This window comes from Lactuca virosa, chromosome 2 (genome assembly GCF_052849685.1).
Source record: "Lactuca virosa cultivar CGN04683 chromosome 2, Lactuca_virosa_CGN04683_v6, whole genome shotgun sequence".
Classification (NCBI taxonomy): Eukaryota; Viridiplantae; Streptophyta; class Magnoliopsida; order Asterales; family Asteraceae; genus Lactuca; species Lactuca virosa.
The window spans coordinates 175,858,203-175,883,290 of NC_136427.1; the positions used below are offsets into that span (position 1 = coordinate 175,858,203).

Below are 25,088 nucleotides of genomic sequence, written 5' to 3' on the forward strand. Positions count from 1 at the left end.
AGCCCAAAGTTTGAATATGATATCGAGTGGTTTCTAGCCGAAATAATCTAAACGAGAATCAAAGATCTCATCGATAGTAGTCCAGCGGTAAAAAGACAGATGAAAACGGACGTCAGATGAAGGAGTTGTGAATTTCTAACGGAGCTTTCCTGTCCCGGCCTACAAAAAATAATATAATAAAAAATAAATTCAAAATTAGCTGACGGAGTCTTAACGAGAGTTGTAGAGCATAATCTCACCTACGCGTGGATATAAATAACGTCGAAAGCGGAGCTCGTATGCGAAAGATATGAATTTTGGAAGTTCGGGGCGCGAACCCCGACACTGTGTCAGAGTTCACGACGTGAACACAGTGTTCACGACGTGAACTCAATATTAATGTCTTCTGGAGCCTGACAGACCCAAGTTGCGATGACGCACCTGATGACTACTGAACTCACGACGTTAATTTTGAGATTCACGACGTGAATCCAGAAAAATGGCCCTATAAATAGAAATCGAAGGGCAGCCGGCCATAGTTGCTAATTCCTTCACTCTCTCACTCCCGATACCCTCTCTAGCCCTCTTAAAGCACCCCCGAAGCCCCGGTATCATCTCGACACCCGAATCGAGTCCCGAAGCACCGAAGATCCCGAGAAAAAAAGAGTTTCAAGCTGAAGCTCTACCCGCAAGAAGCCCGGTGTGTGAAGATATCCCAGTTTCACTGAAGAATACTACTCTAAGATCCGTAGTGATGTCCGATAATCTTCTTATCAAGTGAGTGTGTAGTTGCTTTCTTCTAACACATATATATGAATTATTCTCTATAAAATACGTGCTATGTGTTTGTATATTATCTGTTATCTGGAATGAGTATTGAATGGATATATTATACAGGTTTTAAAGTTGTATAAGTATATATATATATATATATATATATATATATATATATATGTTATCTACAAAACAGTTGGGTATAACATGGGTAGATAGTTGATGTGTGATGAAATAAATTGATGAGAGGCCTCGATGCTGTTGTTGATCTAGTCATCTAGCGGAGTATGGATGACGACCACGGACTCTTTCTAGACTGTCCAGTGGAACGCTGGCAGGTTTATAACCTGTAGGTGTTGTGAACGATGTGTTCACCGGTGTACTCTATCCCCCTCATGGTTGCCTTTAGGACATCTATTGTTGTGATAGTTGTTGTTTTAGGGACGTAAAGTGAGGATAACGGGAATGGGTAATCGGGTTATTGTTCGTTGTTGAAATTAAATATAATTATTTATTGTGGGTTGAAAACTCTATATGCTCACCAGGCTCCCAAGCCTGACCCACTCAGTTTTATTTGTATTACAGGTAGTGGCGCGAGAGCATAAGTTGGATGAATGATCAAGATATTTTGTTTATAGGCCAGTAGTTGTATATAACTGTTGTAAGGCTTATAATGTGCCGTTTATGCTTTTCGTCTGTATCGGAACATGACATCCCGAGTTTTGTTATATATGAAAATACATTTCTTTAAGAAATGCTTTGATAAATTTTATCTTATCATATTTTGTTTTGGGAACAAATTCCGCAACCCTATTAATCAAAGGATTACTCTGAAATTATTTTAAAAAGCATAAATGAAATTGGTCTTTTCTGGCCGTGAATTTTGGGATGTCACAGCAAACACCACTGCCCCGTGTTCCAGGTCGTGCGTGGGGTAGTTCGCCTCATGAGGCTTCAACTGCCTCGAGACATAAGCTATCACATGCCCCCTCTGCATCAGTACCGCACCTAACCATGAAATCGATGCGTCATAGTACACCACCAAATCATCTAACCCCTCGGGTTGTATTAGAATCGGAGCCTCGCATAACCTCCGTCTCAAGGTCTCAAAAGCCAACTGCTGATCTGTGCCCCATCGAAATGTCACATTCTTCTTGGTCAAGCGGGTCAAGGGCACAACAATCTTGGAGAAATCCTGGATGAATCTCCGATAATAGCCCGCTAGACCCAAGCAGCTACGGATCTCGGAAGCATTCTTCGGTACTTCCCACTGCATCACTACCTCAACCTTAGCTGGATCAACCGAAATACCCTCCTTGTTGATGATGTGCCCCAAAAACTGTACCTCCCGCATCCAAAAATCACACTTTGATAACTTGGCATATAGCCTCTCTGCCGTCAGGGTCTCTAATACCTCCCTCAGAAGCTGCTCGTGCTGCACCTTGGTCTTAGAGTAGACCAGGATATCATCAATAAAAATGATCACCGACCGATCCAGCATCGGTCTACACACCCTGTTCATGAGATCCATGAACGTTGTTGGGGCATTGGTGAGCCCAAATGGCATCACCACAAACTCATAATGCCCATACCGAGTCCTAAAAGTTGTGTTCAATATGTCCTCATCCCGAATCCTCATCTGATGGTATCCCGACCGAAGATCAATCTTGGAAAACCAAGACGCACCCTATAGCTGATCGAACAAATCATCGATCCTCGGTAGCGGATAATGGTTCTTCACCGTTAGTTTGTTCAGCTCTCGATAATCAATGCACATCCTATGTGATCCATCCTTCTTTTTCACGAACAGGATCGAAGCTCCCCACGTGGAACTGCTCGGACGGATAAATCCCCAGTCTAGCAACTCCTGAAGCTGCATAGATAGCTTCTGCATCTCGGGCAGTGCTAGCCGGTATGGTGCCTTCAGTATCCGAGCGACACCCGACACCAAATCAATGCGAAACTTCGTCTGCCTCTCCGGAGGCACTCCTGGTAACTCTTCGAGAAAAACATCCCGAAATTCCTGTACAACCGGCACACTGCCCACATCTGTCGTACTCTCAACCCTCGTATCCGAGATATAAGACATAAATCTCGTACATCACTACTGCAGAAACCTCCTTGCCATCGCAGCCGAACAGTGGGTCGGCCCCTGCGAGGCCCTCTCACCATGTATAACCAGTTCTCCCCCACTTGGGGTTCGAACCCTCACTAACTGGTGCTCACAATCGATCATGTCCCCATTGGCCCCCAACCAATCCATCCCGACAATCACCTTCAGCCCTCGCAACGGTATCAGAACCAAGTCAACACGAAACCTCTCTCCAAGCACATTCAGGACACAGTCCTGATACACCCTCGTAGCACTCACGGTGCGGTCGTCAGAAATGCCTACCTCAAGCAGGGAATCCAAAGTTCCCAACGCATCCTGAAACTTCTTGCTAAGTGCAAGAGACACGAACGATCGGGTAGTGCCCGAATCAAACAAAACATGAGCCGACATACCATTGATCAAAAAGGTCCCTATACATAAACACAATGTACATATAAGCAATACAAATAAATAGAGAGAAGAGAAGAATAAACACGTACCAACCACAACGTCTGGCTCTACCCGAGCCTCCTCGGTAGTCAGCTGAAATGTGTGGCTCTTCACCGCTGGAGCATCCGCCTTAGGAGGGCGGCCATCAGTAATCCTCATCGTGGCGGGCGTAGGCGCCGCCACTGCTCCTCCCCCTCCCTGCAACCTCGGACAATCGGCCTTTTGTGGCCAGTCTGGTTGCAGTGGAAACATATCAAGCCCTTCTTGGGGCAGTCCCTGCTCACGTGGCCCAGCTGACCACACGTATAACACACCGGGTTCATCCCCCGGCAAGCTGCCCCATGAGATCTCCCACACTTGGCACACCGGCCACGACCCTGCTGGCCCCTACTGGATGAATCCGAGGTCTTGGGATTTTTAGCCTGACCTACTGTTGCATGTGCCTGCTCAGGCTTCTGCTTGGTGCGGAAATCCAACTCCATCTCCCGCTCACGGGCCTTCTCCACCATCTCATTCAGGGTTTTGCACCCTGTAAAGCTCACGAACTCCTGGATATCATCCCTCAGCATAGAATGATATCTCGTCCTCCTCATGTCCTCATCGGTAGCATACTGTGGAATCAACAATGCTCGTTCCCGAAACTTGGCGGTGATCTTCGCCACAGTCTCGGTAGTCTGCTGGAGCTCCTAGAACTCCCTCACCATCCGTTGCACTTCAATAGCCGGTGCAAACTCCAAGTCAAATCGCCAAACAAACTCGGCCCATGTCATCTCAGCCACACTGGATGCCCCCACCTGGCTGGTCACCTCTCCCTACCAATCCAGGCTCTATCCCTCAACATACAGGAAGCAAAACCCACCTTCGCCGCATCAGGGCAAGAACTCGTGCGCTAGGCGTTCTCAATATCCGCCACCCAACGTCGGCTAACAATGGGGTCCCTGACCCCGAAAAACTTTGGCACTCCACATGCCTTGAACTCCCGAAACAAGGGAGTTCAGGCCCCGACCTGACCCGCCGCAATCTCGGCTCTGAATGACCTGAGCCTCTCTTCCATGATCTCCATCATGCCCTCCTTGATCGTCCCAAAGATCACTGGGGTAGCGTCAAGGATGCCCTTCATAACCTCGGCTGTAATGATCTCGCGCAGCCTCTCATCAATGGGCTCGGTACCGTTGCCCGATCCGGATCCACACCCTGATCCAAATCCTGATCCCCCTGTCCCAAATCGTGTCATCATCATGCTGAACTGAAATGTCATAAACCATAATACCTTCCACAGTATTAGTTCGGGTATAGGTCCTATGCTTTCAGTAATACGGGCCCAATAATACCTTCCACACCTACATGTACCTTTCCCCAAAGCTCTATCTGATAACTCCAATTCGTCCCAAAATAAATCATATACCACAAACCACCACATAACCCAAATCCCAGGTTGTCCTAAGATTTTCCCTACCCACATCAAACAGAACAATCATAACAGGTTGCCTTTATGCATGCAAATTATACACAGAAAAGGATCAAATAGACTTTCGAATAAGAGATTCTACCCTAGGACCACAACCAAACAAGGAATAGGAAATAAGGCCAAATCAATCATTCTAAGGCTATAAGCTCCTAACCGTATATAATTTTAAAAGCATACACATAGCAAAATCCATATGTTTATCAAAACTCAAATATCAGTATAACATGGCTAACACATTGGAGAACTATTTACTTGGCTCGGCCGATCACGCGCGTTGCACTCTCCTCTTTTCCAGTCTCAAAGTTTTTAACTCTTATTTTTGAAAACAATTTTACCATTTCCTTAGTTTGAGTCCTGACACACCCGAAAGTGTGCCCGAATCCCTCAAACCAAGGCTCTGATACCAACTTGTAACGACCCAATTTTTCAAAGAAATTTTTCATTTTTAATTATCCAAAACACAATTCCATCATCCACAAAAACCAGTTACAATTGTTTTCAAAACCATATCAAATACAACTTTATTTCAAAATATCAGAGTGTCCCATAAAATGTCCGAGTGAGAGTGCACGCCGCACCATCAAGACTTGCCCTTGCCCTTGGGCTCATATGTACCTGAAACAAATCCACAAACTGTAAGCTAATGCTTAGTGAGTCCCCCGGAGCATACCCCACACACAATCCACATAACACATATCATATTAGCTATAAAGCTACACAAATCACATAAGCCATGCATACAACATATAAGGAAGCCATGGAAACCCTCCAGGGTCTTACACCTAATGTCATGGGAACCCCCATGTGGTCTTATCTGGCATGGGAACCCCCACATGGTCTTCCTGCCCAGGGAACCACCACAAGGTCTTCCTGCCTTGGGAACCCCCACAAGGTCTTCACTACCAAACAAGACGTAATGCAAACTATACAAGCAGATATACTAGGATGCCATGGAAACCCTCCAAGGCCTTATACCGAATGCCACGGGAACCCCCACGTGGTCTTCCATGCAAATGTCATACTATCGTATCGCATAATCATTCAACAATCCGCATCACATAAAATAGGTCGGCCTTGGTGCCTTAGACCCATTGGTATGGTGAGAAGACTCACCTTGCCTGCTGAATCCGAAAGCTGCTCTCCTAACAGTTCGTAACCACCCGTGCTGAACAATAGTAACATTACTCAAGGTTATGACTGAAAACAATCCAATTGAAGGGTCCAAACTCCAAGTCCTCTCCCAATGGCCCAAAAGTCTTCCTTTGCTATTGGGCCCAAAGTCCACGTCTAATTATCATTAATGGGCCTCATGGCCCAATAAGGCCCAACCATAGAAACCATGGCGCAAAACAGATAAGTTGGCCTACTAATCCAAAACATGACCAGGCCCAATGACTAATCAAGGCCCAAAAGCTTACAAGCCTAAAACAAGTCCAAATCCATCTGTTGTGCGTACGCCTTGCGTACCACCCTGGTACGCGCAGCGTACTATGTCCCTGGGCCGTACGCTCTGCGTAGGCTAAGTTACGCCCAGCGTACTAGCAGATTAAGCACTTCTTCCTTTAAGTGCTTAATACTCGATTTCCTCACGTCCAATAGTCAGATCTAAGCTCATTAAGACGTCCTATGGCATAAAGTTGGCAACTTTATGCCTTTGCATGTCTCATATGTTCCCAACAACCCATTAAGACCTTTCCAAGGGTCTTAATCCATGCTTGAGGTCAAAACACCCATCAAGACTTCATTTTTTATGCTATGAATGGACCAAAGGACCTCAAATCTAACCTTTTCAGCCTCTGGAGTTGCTCAACTCTCAAGAGGAGGTCCAAAACCAACTAAATGGACAAAATAGAAAAAACCCTAGCTAGATCTAATGAATAAGATAGCAAGATCAAAGCTTTATACCTTCAGAAGCTCCTCAAGGTGAACTAGATGCAGATTCTTGAAACCCAAAGCCACTCCAAGCTTGCTTTAGCAACTCCTCCTTCTTAAATGAACACTAAAATGGCAACAAATGCACTCCTTAAGCTCAAAACACACTCTCAAATGATTCTAGGGTTTTTAGGGATGTTTGAAGGTGAAAGAGGCTGATTAGGGTGAGGCCCACATGAGATAAGGATGCTTATATAGGGCTCAAGTCCGGAATTTGGGGTTTGGACATCCGTCACGTACGCCCAACATACTTTTGGTACGCCCAGCATACATGCTGCCCCTCCACGATCTTTAATACATAGTACGCTAAGCGTACTCAAGAGTACGCCCAGCGTACTTAAGGGACTTCTTATGCAACATAAAATAACTTCAAGGGCTTTTGTGGTAATACCTGAATTGGAGGGTTACAGTTGCCTTGAAGCCCAAGACATTTATTCGATCAAATTATTTATGTTTACCCAAAATCAGAAACATCCTAAAATTGGATGTTATAATCTTTATCACCATGAATAATCTTCATATACTCCATGACAGTCTTAAATCACTATTTACTTTCAAAAGTATGATTGAGTATATTAATACTATGGAAGTTGGTAAAAACATGCAAAGAGGAAGACAATAATAAACTAATAAAATGATTGTACTCCAACAGTATTAAAACAAGCTATATTAATTGCGTCCAAACCAATTCATTTATGAATCTAATGCCTTCTAACCTTGTGTGACAATCATATATGGTCAATGAAATTGGCTTAGTAAATGGATCGGCACGAATCTCTTTCGATATGACTTTTAGTAATTGCGATGTCTTCGCATTTTACTAACTATCAAATGTGATGGTATCTTACTTGGTACTCCTTTAATTCATTATCTGCAATATACTCTACATTTACTGTTAAGTTCATATGGTATCTTACTTGGTACTCCTTTAATTCATTACTTCACCATTCAGTAAGAGCATGAATTCCGACTATAAATGAAATTATCTCCACTAGTCTGAACCAATATCAATGTAACCCTTACATTGATCTCTTTCATACTTATAAGAACATATACGTTGTTATCCTAGGATACTTAAGTCTGTTCTTGATTTTGAGTTAATGGTTTCTCCCTAGAGTTGATATGATATTGACTCGTCATGCTCAAGGCATACGCCATATCTGATCTAGTATATGTCATGACATACATGATCGATCCTATAAGAGAAGCATGTAAGACTCAACTTATTTCCTTTAGCTTATCAGTAGACTAATACATTGAACATTGCTCAATGTTATACCTTGATTTATAGGCACATAATCTTTTCTTAAAGTTATGCATCTTGAATATCCTCAAGCTTGTATGCACTCTGGCTAAATCCATTGAGTCTCTTAGATCTATCTCCATAGATCCTTATAGATAGTATGTATGTTTCTTTTCCCAAGTGTTTCATAGCAAAAAAATTCCCCAGAAAAGCTTTTACACTTCACAAAGTCATGACATCATTTCCTATTAATTGTATATCATCTATATAAAGTACAAAGGTGACAACAATGTTCCCACTAGCTTTGACATATACTTATGACTCATATCTTTTTCATGAAAATCCAAACACTTTGATTTATCTCATCGAAGCAAAGATTCCAACTGTGAGATGCTTCTTTTATTCCATAAAGGAACTTCTTAAGCTTGCACACACTTCGCAACACATCTTGGTTTGAACATGTGTGTACTTTTATCCATGTATGTCTTTTTCTTGAATACCCATCTACACGTAACTATTTTAGGGTAATGTGTGTGACAAACCAAATTCCAAATTTGGGTATAACATATAGACTAAATCTCGCTCTCCTTAGTCTCCTTCTTTTTACATCCTTTAGGGTATGTCATAACTTCCCGATAGCCGGTAGACTCTGATCGCCATTTACCAATTAACTCATTTCCCTTAGCAATATATATATATATATATATATATATATATATATATATATATATATATATATATATATATATATATAATAAGTGCTTGACTTCCTCTATTAGTTCTTTAGAGAAGAGATTGAGATATGTCAGATTACTCAACAACCCCTTGTTGAGAGCTAGTTCCAACTTCAGGTTCTTCGTTGGTTGAACCTTGAATTTTTGTAAGTTCAATCTCGCTCCCAATGACCTTTTTGGATACCATATTCTTTTTTTTGGAAGACTGTCATTCGAGCAACAAACACTTTTTTTTGGTAGAGGGTTTGTAAAATAAATACCCAAAAGACTTGTTGGGATTCACAATGATTTAATATTTGTATTATCTAGGTTCTTGTTTGTTGAGCCTTCACGACGATCGTAACCTCATATATGCAACCGACGAACTGCCCTCACTTCGTATTCAGATTATTTTTTAGAACCTTCTTTATTTGTACAAGTTTAAGGACTCTTGTAACTGTTAGGATTTGAGCACTATAACATCCCTATGGTGCACATACAACCCTAATGCTTTGGATCTAAGTTTTCTCTAGTTATACATGCAATAAAATTATCCAAAGCATGAAACCTACAACTAGCATAAAACTTAGATATTTGAAACATAAAAACTAGTTAGATGAATACCTCTTTGTTGTAGCTTGTATAACTTGTCCTTTCAAGAGCTTAGCACCTCAAGTGTGATGCCTCTAATGTGTCACAGACACCATAAGGAAATGGAGGATAATGAGAGAGAGGCTAGGAGGCATACAAAAACGGCTAGGGTTCTTCTTGGAACTCTTAGGTACCTTTTTGGTGATGCTAGGGGTTACATTTATAGTGTGGAATTCCTAGGGTTTCACTTGTAAACCCTAATTCAGTTCCTTGGGCCTTTAGTGCAATAATCCATATGATAAGCCCTTTGGACTAACTCTTCATGGACTCCCATATAAAATTAGTCAATCATAATCAACATGGATCATTAGCCCAAACTATATGTATTACTGATTTACTTAATCAGTCCCCGTTAATTTAATCAGTCTCTTTTGATCACTAAATTAATTCCAAATTAATTCTTGACCAATAACTATTAAATAATATGATTTCTCAATTAATATATTATTCTTATAATATATTAATAAATCACAAATAACCTCTTTCTCAAATATCCATCCTATCAAATTGCTCCGGTGAAGGCAACCCAAAAGGACCATGCTACTATCGGGTCAAGTACATACCAATTATAGTTAAGCGCTTAGACACCTAATCCAACAGTAACTAACTTCATGGTACCATCCATGAACTATTTGAAAGAAATAGTTCGATTCAGCATTAACCAAATCATATAATGATTGCTTTCTTCTTTCAACTGCATAGTCTGTGGTAGTGTCTGAGATATTTGTGAAATAATTTCTTAATTTTTTAGATGACCGTTAGACTTTTTATTAAGATTCCCACGATCCATATATGATCTGAGTATCTTACCCTTGTGCCCTCTTGATTTAATACTTCATTTTGTGAAAGCTATGAACACCTTAAAGGTTTCAGAATAATCAAATAAATATACCTATTTACTGTAGGCAACGAAGTTGGTCTAACAATGTAGTGTGTTCAATCTGAACAATCCATTAGTGTAAACTAACTCCAACAGATACTTTCGTTATAAAGTGATTCTTTATTCATCTATCTTGATAAATAAGACTTGCATTTATCATAATACATGTAGTGAAATGACTTCTGAAATCCTGTACAACTGAATATTTGCTAATGCTTCTTCTCATTCATATGATCAAGAAGAAAAATTCACAAATACATTTTATCGAAGTGTTTGGAAATAATTGAATCAATCATTGAACTATTGCTATTATACTAGTTTTATAAATATCATGACTAAGCTTTTCCTTTTAAAATGAGAAGATGTTTTATAATATAAAAGAAGTCACAAAAACCTCATGAGACAGTTTATAATTTAATAATTTCAATCATAAAACCATAACACTAGGGAATGTAAGATGACTCCTAATTCCATGGATAGTAGCGATGAGCCCGATATCCATGATTAGATTCAATTCTCTATGTCGTGATTAGATTCATTTCCCTTTGTGTTTAGTTGTTCACTTCTCTTTAGTTTCTATATACTCTTACAAATGTCAATACTGATCATTGAATCCAATATTCATAGGCAATATTCATAGGCTATGAATATTCATATTAGCTCTACTACTATCTTTCACACCTATGATGTTCGTTCTGAGGTCCATTATAGACTTTCCGATTTGCTCCTTGCCATCAATTTCTATCATCTATACTCTCTACACTAGCAGTTTATATTCTTTCCTAGTGTAATGAATTCATTTCTTCCCATTCCTCTACTCTAATCCACAAGGAAGCCCTTCGGCCCTGATCTGTCATCTCGTGAATGCACAGTCATACACAATGTGGAGCCAGATAGTCAGTCGAATATAAAATTCCGCACCAGAACGGTTGGACTCAAACAAGAGTTGCGCACTAGGATAAATCAGGCATTCTAAATCTATTTAGCTCCTATTGCATACAACCTAAAGCATTCACTTAACGACCTATCGGTGCTAGCATAAATTTCAAGTGGCATATAGTAGGCATTCAACATGGCATGAAGGTAATATGCTATCTAGTACATATACATCTTATGTTCAGAAAGCAATAATTCACATCAAATAATTAAATCCTTTTCCTTTAGCTTCGGTTGACTGTACACACTGCGTCCTCGATCCTTGTCACCAGAATTATCCATTTTCTTTGACAAACTTTTTAAAGAAAATGTTTCCAAGCCACAAACTTGAGTTCAAAACAGCGAGATGTGTCTGATTCGCTCAAGTTGTGCTCTAATACCAACTTGAAACGTCTCAAAAGTTTCAATAAATTTTAAACTTTTGAAAACATTTATATTTATAATAAAAACCATTAAATCCAATAATTAACCAAAACCTTTAAGTCTCAAGTATTCAATTAATATATCAAATCATACTTTCAACAATACCAATCCATTTGTAATTCAAAATCAACAGCGGAATTACTAGTGAGAAAAATCCTATATTAAGTGCTTGTGACAAGGACCCAATCTTCGAATCACGTATGTGTATAGTCAAGCTTTGGCCTTACACTTATTCATGCCTGATATACCTGTAATAATCATTATATAAACAAAAGGGTAAGCACGAAGTTTAGTGAATTCCAACACAACATAACGATAGAGGCATTACACCCTACTCCTACTTATCATGCCATCATCAAATATACAAACATTCATATAGCATAAACATCAAGATCATGTAACTCATGCCTATTTAGGAACACATCCTAAACAACACCCAAATAAGGACTCAGTATTCAGCCGTCGAATCCACGGACTTGTCGTTTCCGCCTTCGGTCCCCCTGACTTGGCACAATGGCCTTCGGTCAGTCAGCTCGGTATTCAGCCATCGAGCCCAAACATATCATGCATATACATTCCACATAAAAAATAAGAACATCAAACATATCTCATATAACAAGTATTAGTTTAACTATCAATCTTATAGTTCTCAGTCTCACCCGACCTAACAGTAGGTATGTAATACCCTAAGGTTATGAAGTGAAGAACTCACCTATAATGGTCAAACACCCTTCAAGTAGCCCACGACACCCTTTACACCAGGTCAACCTTCAACCTTCCTAATAATGCAAAATATAGTTAAGTTATGGTTATTGGATACCCCAAAAATACAAATGGCTCATGGGTTAATTTTCCATATTTTTACGTGAAACTTATGGTCTGATCGGGACCTCTCCCCCCCCCCTAGCCACGCTATTTTTCAAAACTCTTTTACACGAATGAAGATCAGGACCTTATATTTAAAATTAGTATTCTGACACCTCTGTACGATTTTTCTATAATTTTTGGTGATTTTTGCAAAACTGCCTCGCAAAACAGTTCATTACGGACCAGTCTGGGTAAATGGTCGATTTCACCCTACTTAGAGGCATTTCTGGTCTTCGGTCAAAACTAATGAAATGTAGAAGACTCAAGAAAGAAACTTTGAGATTTGTTTTTGACTAAAAAGGGTTTTCCATGACTGAGATGTGACCTTTTAAATATCTGGACAGATTTGGGGATTTCCAGGAATTCACAGCTTTGGCTTTTTAGAGTTAATTAGCCTCTTAACCCATAAAGACCTAACCAAAATGACTTATTTTCTGGAAAAATAAGTCCTTAAAAGTGACTTAATGACTTTTAACAAAACCTAATCATTGGATAACACCACACCCCAAAGTACATTTCTTAAAAAGAAAGAAGTAGCAAAGTGCAAAGCCATTAAAAGAACACCACTAGGGTTAGCCCTTTCCCATTCAAACCCAAAACATGAATAACCCAAGACACACTCACTGCCACCACAGCAAGGTGGCAGGTAGTCGACGATTGCAGCAATGGCCGGCGGCCATGGCAGCCGGCGGTGATGGTGATTTGAAGACGAGGACCAAACAAAAGAAAGCGGAGAATGAGTGAGGAGAACCATTACCTTGGAACCGCAAACAACAAGCCAAACACCTCTAGATCGACCTATCCTTCTCTTGATGAGTATAGTTCCTCGATCACAGCTTCACCTTTCGTCCCTTCCCTCTCGTTCTCTGTTGAAGCCGCACCCACCAAAACATACGCAACAACCTTAGACACGATGTAAGGAGCGTTCTTAGGCTATTAGGTTTATCCAATATGAGTTGGACTAAGGCTTAGCAAATGAACCGATTGTAGCCTTAAACACGTCCAAAAGCAATGTTTTAAAACCCGGGTTAACCCGGCCGGTTCAACCAGTTGGACTGTGACCCGAGGTAGAAGGCGGGTCAATTGAGAACGTGTTTTTGTAAAAATACGGACTGGATCGAACCGGCTGGGTTTCCCCTAAACTGCGATTGAACGTTTATGTCGAACCGGTTAAAACCAGATTGGCCCATTTTAATAGGGCTTGGATAGTTGGATACGAGTAGCGAACGCCAAAACAACTTCGTTTCTTCCTACTCCAAATCAGCGACATCAGCGACAGATGCAAAACAATCAGCGACATCAGCGAAGGTGAGTTTTTCTTCTCCCGTTCTCTGATCGATTAATATGCTTTCTTCTCCACTTCTCCTATCGACTGTGAAGTCTGTTTCATATATTTCTTTTCAGGTTTCATAATTTGAAACCTGTTTTGATTTCATGGTTTTGAAACTTGTTTTCTTCTCTTCTCCTATCGAATATGAAATCAGTTTCATCATGGTTTGAAACCTGTTGCAAAACAACCAGTGAAACCTGTTTTTGATTTGAAATAGGTAAAATCTGAAATCAATGTTTCAAGGTTTTGGTTAGTTTACTGATTATTCATCATCGCCTCTGATTATCTTATCTTTTGAAACTTGTTTTCTTTAGAAATAGGTGACAGTTTTGGTTAGTTTACAGATTATTTATTGTTAATTTATCATTGTTTCAAGGTTTCTGATTGTGTAGATTATGTAATTAGGATCCAACTGACATATGTTTATTGATTATAACATTGCTTTTCAATGTAGTTAAATATGGAATCAAGGGAAGAAGAACCATTACAAGCACAATCTCAATCTCAATCCCTTTCTTCGGTTCAATCAAATGTACAAACAAAGACAGATATAGCGTGGGAACATGTAACTCAATTCGTTGATGAGAAGGGGAAAAAGGCATGAATATATAATTTTTGTCAAAAATTTATAGGTGGTGGTGGAATAAACAGGGTTAAGAAACATCTTTCCGGTATAAAAAAGGTGAGGTAGTATCATGCCCAAAAGTTAGCCCAGAAGTGTGGTTTATTATGCAAGGGAAATTGAAAAAGACTACCCAAAAAGAAAAACGTACCACTAGTGTTACTATCTTGGATGATGAAGAAGAGATGGAGGAAGCAGAAATGTCAATTGTGAAAAAGGGAAAAAGGAAATCTACTTCAAACCTGCATCCATTTTTTACGAATGGTATAAATGATCCTTCCCAACCCACTATCAGATCTGCGATGCAAAGTAAGGGAAAAATACATGATGTTGATTTAGCTATTGCTTTGTGGTTTTATGATGCATGTATACCTATGATTGCTTGCAACTCTCCTTTTTTTTCAACTAATGGTAGATAAAGTAGCTAGTATTGGTTATGGGTACAAAGCACCTAATTATCATGCTTTGAGGGTTAATTTATTGACAGATGCAAAAAAGTCAGTTTCATTGTTAATTGATTCGTTTAGAAGTCAATCGGTTGATACTGGTTGCACAATTATGAGTGATGGGTGGAGGGATATTACGCAACGACATTTGATTAATTTCTTGGTTTATTGTCCGAAAGGGATATCATTTCTTAAATCTGTTATTGCGTCTGATATAGAGAGCAATACTACAAATTTGTGTAATTTGTTTTGCTGAGATTGTTGAAATGGTAAGAGAAAAAAATGTGGTTCAAATGGTAACTAATAATGCTGCTAATTACAAGCTTGTTGGTACTAAGTTATGTGAAAGATATGCTTCTATTACTTGGTCTCCATTTGCAGCGCATTGTCTTAATCTTGTATTAAAGGATCTTTTATAATTGGATAATGTGAAAAGTTTGGTCAATCTTGCATCGAGGTTTACTGTTTTCGTTTATAATCATAAGTGGCCCTTGAATTGGTTAAGAAAAAGACCCGGTTGGAAAGAAATCATCCATCCAGGTGCTACTCGGTTTGGTACCGCGTTCATTGCATGGCAAAATTTGTATGACCATAAAGCAGATTTACAAGCAATGGTCATATCTAATGAGTTTAAGAAGATGTTGAAAGTGGGAAATGCGGTTGAATGTAAATAGATTGTCTTGAATGAAATCTTTTGGAAATTGTTTTTGATTACAGTGAAAGTAATGACTCCTTTGTTAAAGCTTTTGCGGTTGTGTGATTCGGATGAAAAACCTGCAATTGGTTATGTTTACAAGGGAATGTGTCGGGCAAGGAGACGGGTTAAGGAATTGTTTAAGAAGAAGAAGTAATTATACAGGCCTTACACTAACATAATTGATAGTCGTTGGGATAGGATGTGAAGAAAAAAGTATTTATTGTGCGGCTTATGGGTTGAATCCCGTTTTTCAATATGATCATGCAAATCTTTGTAAGAAGAATGAGGTGTTTCAAGGCGTTCTTGAAATGGTTGAGAAGACTTTAAAGGTGATGACGTTTTAAATATTACATTGAATTTAGGCAGGTTTCGTGATGCTGATGGTACCTTTGCTAGATCTAGTGTCGTTGCTTCTCGTAATCTTACTCGTCCAGGTATGATTTAAATTTAATATGTTATTATTATATATAAAACATAAAATATTGTATTTTTCTAATATATGTTTTGCTAACTATATCTTTTGTAGATGAGTGGTGGAAGTTATTTGGCGGAGATATTCTGGTTTTGCAAAAGTTTGCTATTAGAATATTAAGTCAAACCGCATCTTCTTTCGGTTGCGAACGTAATTGGAGTGTACTTGAAAGGATTCACACGAAACGGAGGAACATCAAAGGCTAAATGATCTTGTATTTGTTCATTACAACTTGCGTTTACAAAATAGGTATGGTATCTTGCTAAGATATATTATGCTATAAAATGACCAAGTTATATTTGAGATTTTTGTGAATGTTTTTGTAGATTGAAGGTTGATATGAGGTCTTACGATCCTGTTGACTATGAAAATATTGATAAGACAGGATTTTTGGTGGTTGAAGAAGAGTGGGAAGGAGAACTTAATTATGATGATTTGGAAACTTTTGCGGTATGCATCTATGTAGTATGCAGAAAAGTAAAAATATATGAAAATAGAAAAAGACCATAAACCGGGTTGACCCGGTAACCGATTATCACACCGGGTCAAATAAAAACTCAGGTTTTAAAACATTGTCCAAAACATGGGCTTAAAATTGAAATTACACAATTAGTCCCCAGTTTATCCCATAATGACAAAAATAACCCCCTTAAAAAAAATTATTTACATCCATAAGTTCATGAACTGACAGTTTCAGTCCTTCCTTCAGAAAATGGTTATAAAACCATTAAAAACTTATTTCTTAATTGTTTTTTTTAATTATTAATTATTACGAATCTTTATTATTTCAACCATTAATTATATTAAACTTACTTATTTATTTGTATTTATAACAATATCCCTTCATTCAATTAATAAGAAAAGAAAACTAAAAATATCGGAAATTGGGATGCTACAACGACCAAAGTCCAGTCCTTGTAGCATTTTTTAGAGTAAAATCAAAAACATCATAGAGCATGCAAAAGACACCATCTAATGTCTTACCCAACATCATGGGACGTCTCCAAAGACGCCGCTACCATGAAACCATACTTATCATATTTAAGAAGCTTTATAAGAAGGGAAGTTTGTGTTATTGTTTTTCATCAATCCCATGATGATTTTCCTTAGTTTTAACAACCTCAATGGGTCCCAAATCCTTCCCTAAACACTTCCAAACCATCTTGCGTCAAGATCAAAGCCTTATTCCAATAATATTTAATAATTCTTTGAAGATCAAGTTACTTTTGGAAGCAAAACCATCATCAACATGTCTTTATCTACACCAATCTTGAGCATTTAACTCAAGTGATCTTAACTGTAAGTAAGTTTCGATTTCTTTTCTTGTATTACATTAGGGTTGAACATTTTATATTCATAGAAAAAGTATTTAGGTTGTTTTCTGTTTAATTGATTAATATTTTCCATTGTTTTTTCTAAAATAACTGATTGCTTTATATGTAAGACAATTCTATTGTGGTCTCCCCCACCGTGCCAAAATACTTAAAGTGATGTCTAAGACAGAGAACATAGATGTACAAAGTTTGATCCCATATTTAAACATAAACTCATGTCTATGTAGTCTAAATGAACACAAAAATAGTAACGCTCGGTACAATACAATCTTAGTAATCAAAATGAAAAGTGGGCGCGATCACTTCTTATGATCTTGATTTAAAAAAATGGTACATCACACCATCTGAGCAACCCACCGCCTTAATGCCCATATGGGAGGTCAATCGTGGAATACTACCAATATTTTGGATGTGATTAGGTTTGAGCCCTAGATTTCCTGTGTGGAATTCCATTTCTCAACCACTATGTTCCCATCGTGGGGATATTATATTGATTTCAATTGTTGTCAAATAGTGTTTTCATCAAAAGTAGTTTGTTAATCACTTTAGAACTACTTGCTAACCATAAGGTCATCGTGCATTCGACCCTTATACTCGCCCTACCTATTTTGTGCTTTTAAGGTTAATTTGATTGCATCAATGATTGTGATTTTGGCATTGTTCTCGGGGAGCTATTGCACTAGTGCTTAGGTTCTTCTTTCTTACTTGTTTGTACTATTTTTTCAAAATTCTCAGAACCAAAAAATCTTTATTTTTTGCATTTAGTTCTCATTTACTTGTTTGTTCAAGCTATCTTTTCGAATTTTCATAGGTTTTGCAGCACACTTGCAATTCAGGACGATCCTCCACATTGCAATTTGTACCAATGATGAACGAATGAGAACAAAGAATGATGGTGACTATTTTGACATAGATCGAGGTTGTCATGAATTTTTTGGTCTCCATCATAACGAATCCATACAATAACGATTAGTGGAGAAGCTATAATTTGGGCCAAAATTAATACCATAAGTCATCTATCATCTTACTTTCAAGCTGATCAAGAAAAAGCAAATGAGACTTCAATCAACAATAAGTTGAACCAAATGATATAACAGTTGAAGAATGGCTTCAAACAAGAGTAAATCAACTCTAACACAATTTTTGCGCTTAAAAATCAATGGAAGCAAATGACGGAGCAACTAAATTTACCAACCACAAGACAATCATCTAGATTGATTGACGTTGGCAACTTGTTCGCCAATAAAAAATATTTTCTTTTAATGGAAGATATATACTCTACCTTATAGACACCACACCATCCGAAAGAATATTACCATCAATACACTTTCGAACTCTCAAAACAATGAATTCAATATCTCTACCCGAGTTTCATACCCAACTGTCACGTAATGTGGATATATTAATTGGTTGAAGTACAACCTTAACTGTTATACATGAGCAAAAAGATAATTAGCTTTTAGTTTTTATATAGTTTTACACATTTAAAAACTAATTACTATAACCTACATGTGCCAACTTACACATACAAATACACCTTAAATGAAGATTAATTATTCTCTCTATGGATAATCATGTACATTCATCTACTACTAAATGCATCTTTTTCATAACCTATTTTGTTTTATTTATGAAGTGTTGGTCGAATTTTTTTTGGAAACAAATTCATTCACACTTTAAATTACTTACGCTATATAATCATTAAAATACTAATTAAGTTTTTATCTCATATATAGATTTTTAAAATTACAAAAGATGGTACATTTACATAACACTTGTTTAACATGTTGTGTTGTTTATAACAAACATATGATGCGTTGTCACGGTGGCAATGGTCATAATGGCAAATGAAGACTAAGAAGATGTTGTAAAACATTATGAAAATATATTATACCAATCTGATCAAAACCAAAAAAAAAAAAATTAAAATAATGAATAATAAGTGATATATATAAATACACCAAAAACTGTAAAATACCATAGGAATACAAGTACTTCGGCTACAAAAGTGTAATTTTCAAAAATTAAACGAATACAAAAACAATAACAGTTTTATCAAATTGTTGCCAGCTTCTTCACATATTATAAATTGATCGTGTCATCTCGATCAGCAATCCTTTGGTGGCTCCGCCGGGGCTGCCACCTCTTCCGCCGCCTTTGCCTCAGTCTCCACCGGTACCGCCACCTCCTCTTTCTTCTCTTCCTCCACCGCCACGTCTTTGTCTTTACTGCTCGTTGTTTCCTTCTCTTCTACCACAATAAACGTCGACACCTTCTCGAATACAAAGAAAATAGGTCCCTGAACCAACGTTGGTCCGAACTTGGAACACGCTTCATGAGCTGGTTTCGACCCCGGAAATTCTGTGCATGTAAAGTCATGTTTAATCAAACAAACTCAAATGATTTAATTCAATCCCACTTTCGTAAACTTAAGTGGCATGTACGTACCTATCTTGGATAGTTCCTCAAGAAACTTGGTAACCCCGGTGGAGTTCTTTTTTAAAGAAGCATCTTTAGGTTCCTTCACCAAAGCCTGTATTCACATAACAAATACTTATATACTACATATTTCTAAAACAACTCCAACTCACATCTTGAAAAGTAAACACGAATTAATAAAATTTCAAGTAGGTGGTGGAAGGGAGTGATCAGGAACCTTGATTTCAGTTGCAGAAGCTTCATAGATCTCTATTACTTTAGTTTGGAGCTCAGTTTTCTTCTCTTCAAACTCTTTGCTGTACTCCTCCTGTGTGGACATGCATATGAATATCGTAAGTCAAAGAATTCAAGAAACCAAAAAATAAATAAATAAAGAAACGAAAACCATTAATCAGTTCCATATATAATCGAAAAATGTTAAGAGACCTTAGCGTCATCAAAGGACTTGCAAGCTTCGATAGCAGCTGTCTTCTTGGTTGTGTTCTTCTCGAAGATCTTCTTAAACTTCGGAACGACTGTCGATTTCCAGTAGCCCATCTTTCAAGTTTCAATACTAACAATCTCAAACTCAACCTACAGAGTTTTAATTGTTTGGCTGTAAATAAACGTCCATTAATAACATTCTGTTTAACCAGAAAAAGAAAGAAAAAGTGTACCTTAATAAGAAAGAAACCCTGCAAGTGTGTTTTGTTCTAATTGTGGATGCACAAGAAAAAGCGGAGTGACTAGTGTGTTATAAGGGCTTTCTCCACAACATTATGCACTTATTTCTTTTTCCTTTCCTACCCCAACATTCCCTTATTATTACAACTATAACCAACTCACTAAATTAATAATAGAGTCTTTTGAATCAATCATGAGTTTCAAAAAAGAATTATTATATTTGAATATAGTGGGAAAGTATGAAGATGGTGATTGGGATGCCAGCACACTTGCAACCGGAGATATTTGTTTGTGATTATCTGAGTGAAGAGAGAATAGAACAGTTAGGTTGGCATTGAATGATTGGAGGGTTGGGGCTTTCACACAGCTGGCAACCACCGGAGGGGACCCAATAGTGACCTGTGAAACCAGCATTTTCTGGAACAGTGAAGGAGAAAGCTTGTCTGCCGAACGTGGGTTAGCTGGGGTGGGGTTTAGGGTTTACTAGCTACCGCCACCCCCGCCGTCAATTTCCTCATCCGATCATGTAACCAAAAAGTTATATAGTAATATAATAAGAAACAAAATGGATAAAACTTGCATAGCTGTTTACTTGTTCAGTACGAATGTAACACATTACGTATAATATATAACATCGTTTTGAACGTTTGATGGGACGTTAGTTTACTGTTGTGGTGGGGTAATGTGATTCAAACAAAATATATGTTCGGAAACATTCCAAGAAAACATAAATTTTTATTTTTTAATGCGTAAAAAACCGCTATCTTATTTTGCCGTCAATTAAAACAACAAAAATTACGACGGTTGGTTCTTGTGGTTAATTTTCTAAAACAAACAAACCTAGTAAAAACAATTATTGAAACTTTTGTGTTTTGTTAATGTGGTTTCATTATTTACAGGTACTTTTACCATGAAAAATACATTTTCTTATTTATTTTATTTTAGTATATATATATATATATATATATATATATATATATATATATATATATATATATATATATATATATATATATATATATATATATATATAGAGAGAGAGAGAGAGAGGTGTTTAACTCTAAATATGGTATGATTATATGACCAATATTAGATCTAAAGAATGAATAGTTAAAATGGAGATGACATTATGGTAATTAATTTTAAAAAATTTATAATTTTTATTTTTAAACAGCCATAAGGGTAAACAGACAAACTGTTTACCATAAAATATAGAAAATGCAAATATTAAGGCGATGTTAGATTTTGTTGGGATTGAATTATGCATGATCGATTTCCATGAATTGTAATTGCAATTGTTTTATTTTTATTTTTTTAATTACTCATTCTTATTATTCTTATTCATTTTTTTTCATTCTTTTAATTGGCAATTAAATTAAATTATTTAATAATACGTTGATTGTAAAATATTTTGAAATCACTTTCTAATGAGAAAATTATGTAATTGCTAGCTAGGTGTGTTTGCATTCTTTTAAAATATACGTTAAAATACTTGGATACTAGGTAAATTATATATTGGCATTCTTAAAAATAATAAACATTCTTATAATATTATATGTGAATGGAATTAGTTACATTCTTAAAGAATAGAGAACATTCTTAAAGAATAAAAAACATTGTGTTCTTCGACAAACGAGTATATGTCTAATCCATTCTGAAAGAATTCTTAAAGAATAAAATACATTTTGTTCTTCCCCAAATACATGTCTAATCAATTCCAGAATTCTTAAAGAATAAAAAACATTTTGTTCTTCCACAATTTAGTACAAGTCTAATCCATTCTAAAAAAATTATTAAAGAATTCTCAAAAACTTCAAGATTCTCTTAATCAACTACATTAAGACCATATATGATTTTATGGTGGAACCATTAAATCTAGAACATGAAAGAAGCTCAAATTTTGCAAATTGTTGCAATGACTCATCTTGGAAGGCCTTTTCATGTAGAATAGAGTGCCCAAGGGCTAATATACTATAGTACATGACATGAATTCTTTCAAACATGATTGATTACTGATCCACTTATAAATCTCCACTTCACTGTAGAGAAAGTTTTCTCTGCATGCCAAAATTCTTCAAGTTGGGATAATATGCAACTCAATACATTCACTGTGTATCATCTCCAACCTATAGAATGAATCATCAATTCTCATGATAACAAAACACCAATCGTAGAAAGTAAGAGATATAACAAAAACCAAAAAGCCAATTATACATTTAGCGACTACTCCATATATTTCATGTTTCACAGCCTATAGAACATGCATAAAATGTCAAGAACCGGGAAATCTAATCTATAGTTATGTTATGTTCTTCAAGAATATGTGTTGTGTACAAGCATTGGTTATTAGTACCCTACTATTTGCGACACCTCTCAAGATGAATGAAATTATAAGAAATTCAACATATTCAATATGAATGTTTTTAGATTTATTAAGAATGTCAAGAGAAATATATGAAATTAAGCATATTTCATTATTTGGTAAGAATGCCATCAAATTCATTAAAATGAAATAAAAAATATACCTTTAAACACGATATAACTAAGCTAGTAAAAACTAAATCACAACTCCATTTTTCAATAGTCACTTAACCGGTAAACACTAAATCACAATTCTAAAATAAACCAGTAAATTATAATCACAATTTCAAAATACTTTCATAAACAGAACTGGTAAACTATAATCATGATTTCACAATTCCAAAAGAATCAAAGAATCGAAACTAAGAATAACAGTCTGAAAGGTATTGAATGACGTAGATGGCAAATGGATTAGATTACCTGTAGAATGAATAAGATTGTACGGAATGAAGAAGATGGAGCATGGACGAGTCATGTACTCCCAACAACCACTGTGTAGATAAACGAAGGAGGTGCATCGGACTTAGGTCGTCAGGTGTACGTCTCCAGTCGACAGTCTTTATATAATGTGTGCTTCAACCTTCTATGCTTGTCATGTCGTCGACATATGAAAGAAAAAAGGAAAGCAAATAAACCCTAGCGCACAACGTGATATGTGTTAAATTCCTTAGTTATAGGATTCCAATTAAGGTTATTTAATAAATTGATTAACAGAAATTATAATTAAATTACACAATATGACAATTTTGTCCCTGGATGTTGATTGGTCCAGAATTAGTCATACGATCACACAATATATACATGTTATATATGAACCTAACTCTCTCTCTCTATCTATCTATCTCTCTCTCTCTCTGTATATATATATATATATATATATATATATATATATATATATATATATATATATATATAAATATAATGAAAAAAATAAGGCTCATCTTTTCACAAATTGGATCCAGAACGAGAATTCAAAAATAGCTAAGCATGAGGAGAAATCGGTATCAATTCGAGAATCCTGGATACCTATATGTGTGAAAAAAACGATATCGAGTATTGAACCGAACTAACATTACTGCTACTGGTAGCGAAAAAGGCACTGGTTTTCAGTACCAACATCGGTACAAATGATACCTAATCCCAAATTTTGTGATTTTAGAGTACCTAGTACCGTTTCATATGCTTAAATTTGGTACCGATATTGGATTAAGATCTAGTACTAATTGCTCTTCCCTACTCAAGAACTCAAATCATATGTTCTTTTCTTTCCCTTTTTCTCTTTTCAGAACCAAGAACTCAAGATTCAAAACTCAAGAAATCTTCAGGTCCTATTCAAACCCAGAAGCGTGTCCAATTTGTGTGTTATTGAAAAATAATTTTTGTTCATCTCCATAACTCTAGATTTTAAAATCAATCACGAGAAACAGGTTTGTTCTTTTTCTTTAAATGATAACCATGAATGTGAAGTATTTGTTCTTGCGTCCAAAAAACAAACAAACTAACACACACACACATACACTAGCCAAGTTCTCATCTAAAGATAATCTATTGATCATGATGTCTCCTTCTTCAATAATATTTCAGATTTAATGATACTTTTTTAGTATAAGTCGTGTGTGTTTATATTTTGTGGGTTCTTTAGCTAAATATACAACAGTGTTGTCATAATAGATTCATATGATATTTTCTAATATGGGAACAACAGAAAGATCTCTAATGAACCTATTCATCAACAAAATTTATTTAACAAATTCATTTACTGTTAAAAATTTAGAATTCATTGGTGAGTCCACTATGGTGCTCTGCTTAGAACTTTTCCAAGTTGCTTATTTATTCAACAAGTACATGATTCCTAACTGCGAGCGTGAAATGTCTCTATTGGTTTAAAAACTTGCATCAGAGTAACCCTTTACTCCAAGCTCTTTCTCACCACAGTATATCAAGAACACATAATGTGTTCTTCTTGATAGTTTTTATAGGTTATAATTAAAAACATGTAGCGGAAAAACTTAACCCTTAAGTTCACATGCAACCTATTTGGATTTAAGTTTTCTCTTCTCTTTTTATAGCTATAATCTATGAACATCAAAGAACCCTAGGAAAACCCTATTATAATCGAAGTTCACAAAAGGATTAGGGTTTAAATACCTTTTTATTATTATTGTAAATAATCAATCAAAATCTTTTTGAAGAAGCTCTAGAAAGCAAGCATCAGAAATCTAATGTCTTTGATTGCTTGTACCCAAACCCTAGCACTTTAGAACACTTGAGGAGATAGGAGGGGGAGAATATTTTTTGGCAGTTCCTTGGGTATCA

At 36.8% G+C, this 25,088-nt stretch overlaps 1 protein-coding gene across 2 annotated transcripts; it reads right to left on the reverse strand.

The window, feature by feature from the left end:
- Window positions 1-19,232: 19,232 nt before the first annotated feature.
- LOC145159768 (plasma membrane-associated cation-binding protein 1-like) lies at window positions 19,233-20,540 on the reverse strand. Of its 2 annotated transcripts, none has more exons than XM_079078802.1 (5): window positions 20,405-20,540; window positions 20,175-20,321; window positions 19,966-20,055; window positions 19,758-19,842; window positions 19,233-19,670 (listed from the first exon to the last, which is right to left on the reverse strand). In XM_079078802.1, exons 2-5 carry the CDS (start codon window positions 20,283-20,285, stop codon window positions 19,417-19,419), a joined length of 540 nt encoding a protein of 179 aa, XP_078934928.1. In that variant the 5' UTR covers window positions 20,286-20,321; window positions 20,405-20,540; the 3' UTR covers window positions 19,233-19,416. The 2 variants fall into 2 exon arrangements, with proteins under 2 accessions (XP_078934928.1, XP_078934929.1); XM_079078803.1 differs by having other exon boundaries at window positions 20,175-20,343; window positions 20,405-20,475.
- Window positions 20,541-25,088: the final 4,548 nt, after the last annotated feature.